This window comes from Eptatretus burgeri, chromosome 7 (genome assembly GCF_056783735.1).
Source record: "Eptatretus burgeri isolate ZD-2024b chromosome 7, Ebu_testis_v1, whole genome shotgun sequence".
NCBI lineage: Eukaryota > Metazoa > Chordata > Myxini > Myxiniformes > Myxinidae > Eptatretus > Eptatretus burgeri.
Window position 1 is genome coordinate 21,699,432 of NC_140967.1, and position 12,694 is coordinate 21,712,125.

At 42.6% G+C, this 12,694-nt stretch overlaps 1 protein-coding gene across 2 annotated transcripts in view; it reads right to left on the reverse strand.

Moving 5' to 3' along the window:
- SERTAD2 (SERTA domain containing 2) overlaps window positions 1–12,694 on the reverse strand; it is a 46,266-nt gene that overhangs the window by 894 nt on the left and 32,678 nt on the right. For both annotated transcript variants that reach the window (XM_085887650.1, XM_085887648.1), the window contains 2 exons: window positions 1,855–2,194; window positions 1–662 (listed from right to left, as the gene is read on the reverse strand). The exon at window positions 1–662 is cut by the window's left edge and continues 894 nt beyond it. In XM_085887650.1, coding sequence (XP_085743776.1) covers window positions 1–662; window positions 1,855–2,193 — 1,001 coding nt within the window. In that variant the 5' untranslated portion in view covers window position 2,194. The remainder of the gene's footprint in view (window positions 663–1,854; window positions 2,195–12,694) is intronic.

Here is a 12,694-nt window from a genome sequence, read left to right on the forward strand (position 1 = left end):
TCTAGTTCACTCAGGTCCGTCTTGAACTGCTGGCCAGAGCTTGTAACCGACCCACAAGCAGAGGGAAGTGAACGGGAAGACCATTCCTCGATGGGTGGCGGTGCGTGGGTAGAAGGCACACCCGGAGAAGGCACGGAAGCCACTTGGCTAACAGAGGAGCGACTACTGGCCAACACAGCTGGTGCAAACAGATCAAAGTCGCACATGGTTGTGTCAATATCAGTAAAATCATCATCAAGGCACAAGTCCTGCAGAAGTACAGGCGTGTCTGGAAGTTCAAAGCCACTGAGGAGGAGGTCTGTGGGATTCCGCGCCTCTGCCAGCTTTGCTTGGGCGTCCTCGGTGGCACTTGAACCAGCACGCAAGTCCCTAACGCCGTTGGCCGAGCTAGGAATATTTTCAGTGCACAGCAGCCGTGGCTCTAGCTTCAAGCGGCTGACGGCAGATTCTTGGGATAACGAGGCTCTCAGTAAACTGGTTTCAGGCAGAATGGATGGCAATAAGCCATCACCAGCATCAAGGTGGGCAGTGGGCAATGAAGCACCACGGTTTACAAGGGATGGTGACTGTCTGTTGCTGTCTTCACAATCGGCTGCAGTAACAGGCACCCCAAACCACGGAGGAAGAACGGGGCGCTGTGAACCCTCACAGCGCAACTCCTCCTGGCCAGAGACAAAGGATGAGCAGGCATTAACAAGAATAATAAGTATGACAGCTCTAATTATTAAGAGAAAAAGCATAAAGGAAAAAGGAGAAAGATCGAAATTAGAGTAGTGCACAAGCTTAAAACACAAAAAAAAGAGAAAGCATCACGATTAAAAAGCCTAGTGCAAATTCAGTTGTCATAACTGAGACTAAAGCTCTCAAAATTATTGGAATCTCCCATGATGAGGACAAAGCACAAGGTTTATTGCTTTCACATCGCAGGCAGGTTGGTGGTCTCTCTGATTTCTCGAACAAACCGTGTAGTCTCGAACATTGGTCCCTCCACTTTCTGTCCAGGATGTATCTATTCTTTACCTATCCAGGATGTATGTATCTATTCCATTCATCCAGTATCCCTCTCATGGTTAAACTTCCAAAATCCATACTGACTGCACACCTCAACTCTTATTCCTCACTTCTCCAGTCTATTAAGCCACCTTCCAGAGGTTGTTCTGTCTCACTCTTCCCTCCAGCACTTCAAGCATGCAGTGCACCACCTTCTTGTCATCTCAAATTCTGACCCCTCCCCCCCCCACCATTAACCTTCATTAGCCACATTTGACCTTTCCTAACCCAACCATCTCGTTTGCCCCGCTCATCCCTCTCCTCTTTTCCTGTTCATTCATTCCCTTCATGTTTGTCCCACTGTTAGTTCTACCTTTCTCTTCAATGAGCCTCAACCTGTAAAGAGAGATGAATGAATGAATGGACTACAGTAACAGTAAATCAGAGTAACTTCATCTGGCAGGATAGCCGAGAGTTGAGCATTCGCCTCCAAGCTGTCTAGCGTTGGTTCAAATCTTGGCCCAGCTATAAACTGCCATCCTGGTGTTTCGCAGGGCAAGGTGATTCAATGTGTATGTAATCCATCTCTTGGATGGACGTTAAACCGAGGGTCCCATCTGCTAGCATTAGTTGGTGGACGTTAAAGATCCCACTGTCATTTCTGAAGAGTAGGGCAAGCCATCACCGGCACCCTGAACAAATTACAAATTCCTGTTCTAACCTACAGGAGGAAATGCATCAGCGGCAAAGCTGCACCCCCAGCAAACGCATGCTACCCGTGAAAGACAAAGAAGAAGAACACAGGCAGATACAACAAACAATTTCATTACAAAATATTCCACCATGATGTGACAAACAAGATACCTGGATAAGGCGAAGAGTGCCTGTGATGAGCACGTAAGAGCGCAAGCACAATTCTGAACGTCCACGACACATCTGCAGCTTTCCCAGTGATAGGCCGAGGACACGCTGGCGCTGTGCAGCGTAGTCATGGTATGGAACTTCATCCCCACAAACCACGACTCGTGGAATCTCTTCTTCATTTGCCAGCCCTTTTATAATTCCTTTCTCTGCATCGTCTGTACGCTTCCGCCTTTCCGTCTCCTCGTCCTCTTCCGGTGCTTGTCTTGATCTCCCCACCTTTGTCTCTTCGTCATCCTCAGACACCTCTGTGTGCTTCCGTTTCACACCCTTGCCGAACATTCTGTCAATAGAGGTAGGAAATGAAAATTGAAAATTAACTCTTTGTATTCGTACATGAACACAAGCAACTTTACGCATGACATTTACATGCGAGCAAGGAAAAAAAAAAGAGAATCCTCAAATTTTGAAAAAATAAATCAGAACATGAACAAAGGTCACTATGTATATCACCATAATAATCATTAGGATCCCAGGAAAAAGAAGATCCAAGATGACAGGGTAGAAAACCGTTTCACACCAAGTTACGACATCATAACAGACGGACTGTAAAATTAGATCAAAGCGGGGTCAAAATAGACGGAAGACAACTATTCTGTTATATTCTAACAGGAAAGATAATATATATCGTCCTGATATGTTTGTTTCTTGAGCCGTTGTATTTTATTTTGATGGTAATAGAAAAGTAACCAAGAGAGTTACAACATGCATCGTTTGTTCAAACACCAACCACAGCAAAATGACTGCCAAAACAACCACTGAAGTGGTCATAGCAACAGTATTGTACATCACAATAACCAGTCTGTTTCCAATCAAATTTGATACCATGCATTATTGTTTGGAGATTTTCGTGCTGTAAGCCTCGAGTGTAATTTGTCAACGACGAAAATTTGTCAAATATTTGTTAACAAGAGAGTTCATGGAACACCTAACCCCATGCAGTCTTGAGAAAAAGGACTGAGAAAAAGGGAAGGATCTTTTCAACTCTTATTTTGTTGTTGTATGCCAATACAAGGTCAAGACTCATGGAAGAGCTGGGACACTGAACATATCAGGACATAATAGAACAAAATTAAGTGGAAAGAAGGGAGGGGGGACACCAACAGCATGGTTGAAGGACAGAATAGAGGGAGACTTGGACAAATAAGGGAAGTGGGGAGGAATGAGGGGTAGGGACGGATACACGGGGTAGACAAGATGGATACAGAAGCAAACTCTCAGGAAAGGAAAACTGAAAATTTAGGAGGTGGGGTTGTGGTGGGGGAGGGGGAGGGGTTAACAGGGGTAGAAAAAGATTATGGTTTGGAAGGGGGGGTGATCTGAGATGGTGGTAGACAACTGTCTTGAAGACCTGGAGGGAAGGAGGGCATTTAAAAGAATGTGGAAGTTCATTCCATAGGTGGGGTAAAAAGAGGAACGAATGTGTAGAGGTGAGCAGTGATTCTGTATTTTGAGAGTTTCACCATAAAGGTGTTGATGTAGGAGCATCTCCCTATGGAAACCACGGTTGGGGGGGGGCGACGGGGGGGGGGGAGTGGAAAGCATGGAAAGAGCAGAAAGCAGAAAGGTGACGCTGGAAGAGAGAGACCACTGACCTGTCTGCGATGGGAAAGTGAGAGGCACATCGACTCAGCTTCATCGTGGGAGATTCCAATGAGTTACATTCAGATCCAAAGTCAAGATCATAATTCTATTGAGGTATTTATGAAACGTCCTACCCATCTTAGGACACCGGCTCGTTTTTTTGATGCCCATTACCTGACTCTAGATACCTCCAGCATGTTTGCAAAATTTAGTAGAGATTGGTCAATTGATGTGGAATCGTATGTAATGGTATAGAAATCAAAGAAAAGGCCACATACACATACACACACACACACACCGCAGGATTAAGTCCTCCCCTCATATTGAGAAGTGTTTGGCATCATCGCCATGCTTGCCAAGTGCAGGTTAGGGAGAGACCAGGGTAGTGATTTGTAATTTATTCAGGGTGCCAGCTGAAACTCACCATCTCTTCGCCAAAGACACGGTGGGATCTTAAACATGCACCAATGATGAGGATGAGGAGATTGGGACCATACTCTGCGCAGAGCGTTGGTGCTTTCTTAAGCAGTCTCCTGGGTTATTGGGCACAATCCTGGATGGGTCACCACTCCGACGCAGGATACCAGCAAGCTGGCACTCATTTTGCCAACGTCGGAAGGATGACAGGTCGAGTTAACCCCACCTGGTACTAATTGAACAGCTGAGCGGGATTTGAACTCGGGACCCTAGGATCCAAAGCCTGCCATCCGAACCTTGAAGCCAACACCAGGCATATGCACCGATGACCAATGCTTAATGACGATGACATTCCTAGATTCAAAACGCTTCTGTTATGTCTTGACATTGAAGAATTATTTCCTAGTTGCACACTTTACAAGTAACATATAAAATAATAAATCTAAATAACTCTTACTTCAGTGTGTGTGTGTATAATTCATATTAATTATATTATATTAGATATATAATGGGTTGTAGAAGGCTGACGCAGCAGAGAAGGAACACTACGCCCTAAGAGGCAATTTGTAACTTGGCACGTATGATAACTACCCGTCTACATCATGTCCTTAAACACATTTACGACATGCGATGCCACCATCCTTTGTCGTTTTCGTTATGACAAAAAAATACAGAAAGAAAGTACTGATAAGTTGACTTAATTAGTTGTCAGACAGGCAATCTCAAATGCAATATGCAAAAATCAGCACATATCAAAACCCAATTTACAACTGGAATCTCTTTAACAAAATGCAAAAACCAGTTCAGACATGCCCAGTTCTATCCCCATAACAAATTAGCTTCTCAAGCAAACCAAACACCAATCGCATAGATTACCACTTATATCTTGTATTTTCTCTTATTTAAAAAAAAATAAATAATCACAACATGAAGTGCAAAAATATTGTTGTGGGATCACTGTAAAAGCAACAGTAAAATGTACAGCAGTTGGGAAAAACAGAGTTCTGCGTTCTTCACATATGCTTCTCCGATGCAGGACTGCGACGGTTACAATCACTCGGTGGAACCACGTTGGAAAGGAAAAAAAAGTTTCGACAAGAGTACGCGTAACATTCCAGGCAACCGACAATTGTTTGTTTTGGGATCCTTGGCAAAAAAAGTTTAGATGTTGCAATAACATGCGACATTTACTTTGTACAGTTAAGGGGGAACAAAATGCACCGTTAGCAGTATGTAAGGAATGTAATTTCCACACAATCTACAGTGCCTGCCAAACAGATTCAGGCAGATGCACTGAAGATCACAACAGGGCCAGCCTTAAGGAGAGGCAATGTGGGTGACGACTAGAGCTCACCAGCACCCTCCTTTTAAAAGTTTTGGGTGGGCGAGGGAGAGGGCGAGTTTACACTTGATGCTAAGACTTGGTCCCCTAAAATGCTACATCACGTGCTTAAATGACCAGGCCTTGCGTTCGACCGATGACGATTTGGGCAGGAAATTTGGATTTTTGTCCAGGATGCCGGTAACAACTCACCTAATCATCATGGCCTCTTTCAGTGGTTGCTAATGTCCCTCCAGTGTTGTACTTCAAAGCCATGGGAGATACAAACATATCAACTGGAGATGAGACCCGTTGTCGAAGGATCGCTCCAAACAAGACAACAGCTCTTCACGAAAGACAACAGGGGATCTTTAACGTCCATTGACCACGGTTGGCAGACTGGTCCTCCAACTTAATGTCCTTCCGGTGAACTGCACAAACATTGATGCATCCCACTGCTTTTTTATACCTGGGTCGACATTCTAACCCACACGAATCTATTTATTACATACACAAAAGATGGAGTGAGGGGGGGGTGAAGGGGAAAAGTGGTCGTTGAGGAGAGGAGACAAAATATAAAGTAAGGATGGTATGAGGAAGTGGTGTGAAACATCATGGGGCACGCATGGAGAAAAGAAGAAGTGTGTGTGTGTGTGTGTGTGTGTGTGTGTGTGTGTGTGTGTGTGTGTGTGTGTGTGTGTGTGTGTGTGTGTGTGTGTGTGTGTGTGTGTGTGTGTGTGTGTGTGTGTGTGTGTGTGTGTGTGTACGGGTGGAGAGAGGATACCAAAATCCATCATTTTTTATTGAGTAATATATCGGAGGAGGGGGTAAAATCAAGGTACCATAATGGTTTCCTGTTTGCAGTGCATCACCTTTGGTTTTACATTTTCCAGGTAAATGATACCTGCCAAATTAAGGGAACATGACAAGGTACAGGAGGCTTTTAAAAATTCCATTCAACAGGTAAGATGTAGAAACTGATCAGGTGGTTTGGAGAAACGGGACAGTGTGCAGAAACCAACCATCCCATAAATATCGGATGGAGAACCTCGAGGAAAAAGGAACCGAAGGAGAAAATACGACCCGAATGTACAAGATCCACGTCGACGAAACAAGGGATGTTCAAGCATCCGGTGCGATACAGATCAAGAAGAGCTGATCAATGGTCATAATGTCAAAACAGTTAACTCTTGTTGCAATTTCCTGTTTTAAGATGAAACAGCAAAACATAAACACTAAATCACTAAGGTGCCTGACTTTCTCCCCATCACAAAATGGCCTCTTATGCCAATTGTTTACGAGAGCAGATTCCAGAGCCATCAATGTATTTGTAAATATTTGTGCGTAACATTTGGGGAGAACACTTCAATATCAAGCTACCAATTACTTTTGTTAGCCTCAAGTACGATGAGGAATTTCTGGTGTCATTTCGTTAATCGTCCTCAAACTCTTGGGACAGATGAACATCAACGGCTTCATTTAAATGACATATCAATTTTGCTTATTTTTGTTCCTGCACAAGATGAACTGCTTTCTCACTCCATTAAATTAGTGCTACACTTTGACATGCACGCACATTTTCATTTTACCCAAGTGGCATCTTGTTTCCTTTAAAGCGACAAACTCATCGGTGATTACGTCTGCGTTTTCAACTTCAGAATTCTGGGACGTCATCCGAAGATTCAAAACGATAGAGAGCCAAAAATGCATCCTTCAAACAATCCATCTTGTGTTCAGAGCATTTTGAGGAATCCCTGCACAAAACCTTGATGACCGGACCATTCACATCAAAAGCAATTAAACACAAGAAAACCCAGACACAGAAGGGGGCCATTTGGCCCATCAAGCTTGCGTCATCTCCACATTCCTGATAGCCCAGGGACACAACACCATCCCCTGTACATGCATGCACCCATCCACCCCTCCCTCCCCACCCCACCCCACCAACTGCATTTTCCAGTTAATTATTACAGCAACGAAGAATTGAGACAAAGTCCACAAAATATATTTTTTTCCTTTTCTTATTACCTTTGCAAACTTTGTTGTGAAGGTTATGTTTTGATTGCTGTGTATTTATTTATTTATTTATTTATTTGTTTGTGAATATGTGTGTTTGTTTGTTTGTTATTCGTAATAACTCCAAAAGTATTGAACTGAATCGCAGCAAATTTGGTGGGATGATTAGTTATTATCCGAGGACCATTTGATTAGATTTTGGGAGTGATCGGGTCAAAGGTCAAGGTCAAGGTCATGAAAATGTCAAAATCGTCTTTTTACCATAGCGCGGTCAATTTGTATCCAATTTGCATGCAATTAATGCCAAAATGTTCAGAATTCAATGCCCCATCTTGTGATATGTGACATGACACAATGACGTAATAACCCTTATTAGCGGTTGGGAGTCAAAGGTCAGGGGGGGGTCACGACATTGCAAAATGTGCGGTTTTAGTCAGAACACGGTCAATTCTTATCCGATTTGCATGAAACAAACACCAAAATGTTGACTGTTCTGTTCCCCACTCTAATACCAATTACAAAATTAAGAGTACAAAGGTCAAGGTCGAGGTCATGAAAAGGTCAAAATCGTCATTTTGCCATAGTGCGGTCGATTTTTATCCAATTTGCATGTAACCAATGCCAAAATGTTGTGAATTCAATGCCCAATCTTGTGATATACGATATGACACAGGAAATTTAATGTTTTTAAGCCATCATAACACATATGAGATGGCAGATGTGGTATGGGATTAAATACCCTCGCAATCAACGGTTTCTGGGCGGGGGGGGGCAAAATGTAGCGTTGGCGAAGGTATGCGCTCTACTGAGTGCCCGTTCTAGTTCTTAATTCAAGTGTCCCTCTACGCAACTGTTGGTGTTTCCCATTGGTGTTCTACGAGTGATGTTCTGTGTTATACAGCAATACCTCGCTTGGCACCGTTCCTGGAAAAGAGAGCGCAAATCAAAAACGTGCTGAAAGTGATCATTATGCCATTGTTTATCTGGAGATGCGTACCTGACAGCGTTCTTACGCATGAGCGGTACATCAATGGCGTATCGGTAATAGCACTTACAATAATAATAATAATAATAATAATAATAATAATACAGATGGTAAACATTATTTCATCACTAAAAATAATAATTTATCATTATAATAACATCAGTAAGGATGAACAAAACATCAATAAAAGAATCACTGCCATCACTCCCATTCTGCAGCGGTGGGAGACGAGATGGGAGGAGGCTCAACCTGCTGCAAAACAAAGGCGGAGTAAACGATGCTGAATGGCTCAGAATGTGTGCATACGGTACAAACAATGGTGGTGGGTGCATTCACTCGGCGAGCAGTGTGTGCTATGGATTTTCCCTAATTTCTTTTTTCTTTTCTTTCTTTATTTATTTATTTTTTAGTAAAAAGAATTCTCCAGGACAAAGAGTTCCCGATAACGAATTGGCATTCTATGAGGCAGCATTAAGCAAAGTATTATTGTATAACTATTATTACTTCCACGAGTATTTTTTTTTGTATAGAAAAACGAACAAACAAACAAAAACAACTGGACAAACTTTGGCAAACTGGACGTAACAATACTTGATATGCTGAGGGGTAATACTTGGATCGGCACAACAACAAAAACCTAGAAGGGCACTCTTCGATGTTGCGACCTCCAGATATGCCTGCCAACATTATTACATTATAAATACTTGTACCAAGTTTGATTTCAATCCCTGAACCCAAATTCAAGATATTAAATAATTCTGGCTGCCAGACCATGCGTCCAACCAGGTTGAAAGTGAAAACGTATACTCACCATGACTACTAGATCATAATTGCGAATCTTCATATCGGTTAATGAAGCGGTTCAAGAGAAATAATTTTTTTAAAGATATTTGTTCAATCAAATATGGCTGCCAGACCACATGACCTATTAATTCTTCGTGAACATCCTGGTATCCCCAAGGTTTGGGGAGCATGTGGGTAAAGTTTCCCTCGATCTGTCAAGCCGTTCTGGAGAAGAAGATTTTTTAAGGTTTATTCTTCAAAGAAAAAAAAAAAAAATAACTCAGCTGCCAAATCATGTGACCTACGTAACGACATCATAGGTGGAGAACTTTTTGTTTCTAATGGATAGGTGATCATACCTGTAAAGTTTTGCCATGATCTGTTCAGCCATTTCAGAGAAGATTTTTGAAGGTTTATGTGTTAAAAAAAATACATGGTTGTCAAACCACATGACTGATGATGCAATCAATTTTTTCCCACAATACAATTTAGCTCTAAATGACCCTCAAAATTTTTCATACCGATCGGATAAAGCGCTCGACTCATTTCCCATGGGGAGTACTTCACATGTGGAAAGTTTCAATTTTTTCCATGGTGTGGTTTCAGAGATGGAGGTACAGTCTTTCCATTTTTCCAACATGGCTGCCGCACCACATGACCTGTGACGTCATAATCACCAATAAAACATTCGACATGAGTAATCGCACCGATGTGAGAATTTCATGTCAATCAGATAAGTGGTTGCAGAGAAAGCAGAGAAAACAGAGAAAACTATAAGGGCAGTTGGTAGAGCGCATACCTCCTCCACGTAATACTTCATCTACGAGAACATATCGGGCCCATTACATTTTTGAAATATCATGCCATACAGTACTGTATCGTTTTTGGCCCAATCACTCAATGGTGAAGAATCACTTTGAAAATTAAATAATTATCGTATCCAAATCCGGATTCGGATCTTCACCAAAATCATCCGGATCCGACCACAACTTTTTGAGATATCCTGCACATAGACCGACAGACAAACAGAAAGGGGTGAAAACATAACCTCCTTCACCCTTCGGTGGCAGAGGTAATTGGCACGGACAGACGGACGGACATACAGACGTACGCTTCTACAACATGCTGACTGGGGCCAAGAAGCCCAAAACACGTGTCCATGGATGTTCCCTCTTTGGGGTGGACCGATCTATAAAATTTAGAATTAAAATCTCTTCCCGGTATTGGCTGCAGTACAATCCTACAGGGATGTAGGGGGCTGTAGCTGTGTGTGCTGAGCTCATGCCTAATAAGCAGAGCCTCTGCAACTGTTTAGCCAGAAGAGCCTTTTTAAAAATTAATGTACACCGTTGGACCCCACTAATTCAGGGATTCGCCATTCGCGGATCCCGCATATTCATGGGTCATAAAATGTGACCTGCTTCGAGATTCGTGCTCTACATATTCGTGATCGTTTTGTTTATTTGTTTTTAACACTTCAGGCCTGGTCTCCTATATCCACCTGGGAAATTAGACATCAGCCAACATCACAGCATGACAAAAAAAGGTGCAAAAACATATCCTTTTATCTACATCCCAATTCGCTTTTTTCCAATCATCAGCAAGGTCATGGAATCCATAATCACATTGACATAAAATAATTACTTTTCTCCAACAGCCTCATCTTAGATCATCAATTCGGATTCAGACCCGGTCACTCAACCTTGGACATACTTCTTCGACTCTCCCAACAATGGACATCAGACATGAGATTAGGGCATCTCTCTGGACATATCTTGAGCTTTTGATACAGTCTGGCATACTGCCTTGTTGTCCAAACTGTCTGCCTATGGAATCCAAGGCCAACTCCACTGTTAGATTACTGACTTCCTCCTCTCTCGTAGACAATGAGTGGCTCTCAAAGGAACCCTTTCATCTCGTCTCGTCAAGGATGGAGTACCCAACCCAGTGTTCTAGGCCCCCATCTTATTCCTAATCTTAATCAATGATCTCACTGACTCTGGAAAATCCTCCATCTCTTTGCTGTTGACTCCACATCTCTCATCCTTCTGACAGCCAGACAGCAACCTCTTCCCTCTCCTCAGACCTTGTCAAAATCACAAAATGGTCAAACACAATTTTGTTGATGTATCCATATTGTCCACCCTTTGCGTTCTCCCCCCTTACGACTCCTCATCGTTCCCAACATTCCTTGTTTGTCCATCTCCGATTACTTTCTCCCTCTGCCCTGCTGTAGGTATTTCCCCTTTCTCCTGCTGTTCCCTTTATGTTTTGTCATGGCTCTTCGATGAGCCGAGACCAAGTCAAAATAAAATAAAATAAAATAAAATAAATGCCCTGACATTTGCACCATTTTTCAGGATCGTATCCCCTGCTAATAATGGGGTTCGACAGTACGGTATATACATTCGGTCAATATAAGAACAAGTTTACAGTCAATATACAAATCCCAAAAAAATTCACTAATTGCACCATAATTTATAATCCAAATATAGTTATTAAACCACATATCAGTCCCCCCCCCCCACCCCCGTCCTTCCAAAAAAGGATGTGAACATCCCCACGCTTCAAACCAAATCAAAGTTGAAAGATGACAAAGCTTCCACCAGAAATAACCCAATATCAAATTTTGTTGAAATTTTTCACCCCCTCCACCCCGTTTTCATGCCCGATTTTGACCCCCAAGTCCCCCACCCTCTGGGGCAGGTACCTGGGATCAAATCCAAAAAAATCGTTACATATTCCATGCGTCTCCTGATGTTGATTGCATATACAAAGTTTCATTTTTAAAAACAAGTTTTTATAAAAGTGCGCTCATAATTGAATTTTTGGTATTTGACCTTTTGTGACCCCACTCCAGGGGGGGCAGAGACAAAAAAAATGGCAAGGGTCTTGCACATTCACGCCATGTGGTGATCATAATTACCAGGTTTGGTGAATTTCTGCACAACCGTTTAGGAGGAGAGAGCGTGATGGAGAGACAGACAGACAGACAGACAGACAGACAGACAGACAGACAGACAGACAGACAGACAGACAGACAGACAGACAGACAGACAGACAGACAGACCTGATTACAATATCTCCGGGTTTTTTTCAAAAAGCATGGGGATGATAAAATATCAGATCCTTACAATCTGCCTTGCTCACAATTCCATTGCCAAACCCGTGACTATCCCTCATTTCAACTCCTTAATCTGTTCAACCATCCTCATCGCTTCACTCCACCCGCGACATACTGCCTTCCATCTCATACCTTTCTTGAAAAACCTAATATTCCCTCCGATCACAGAATGGCACCCACCTGGCTCATATCATGCCAGAAATGCATGACTGTGTAATTAGTAGTACGACAAGCATGAGAAACACCCACTCTGTACGGGAGCGGCAAGGAAGGGCAACTTAAGTTGGAGGTGGTCATCCGTACTAAATACAACATCCCCATGCACACCTTAAGTACAACCACCAAGTTTCAATGCATTTATTCCCACAAATGAACGAGCAAACAGACATGCAAGTTCCAATGCATGAGCCCTATATCTGAGATGACGATAGTTTTCATTATAATATAACAGAGAACTGTGTGGGAGTGCATTAGCAAGTATGTTAATTCCCCACTTTAACATAAAAGTAAAAATCTAAGTTGGAGGTGGACATCCCAACTTAGTCGGCCGTTC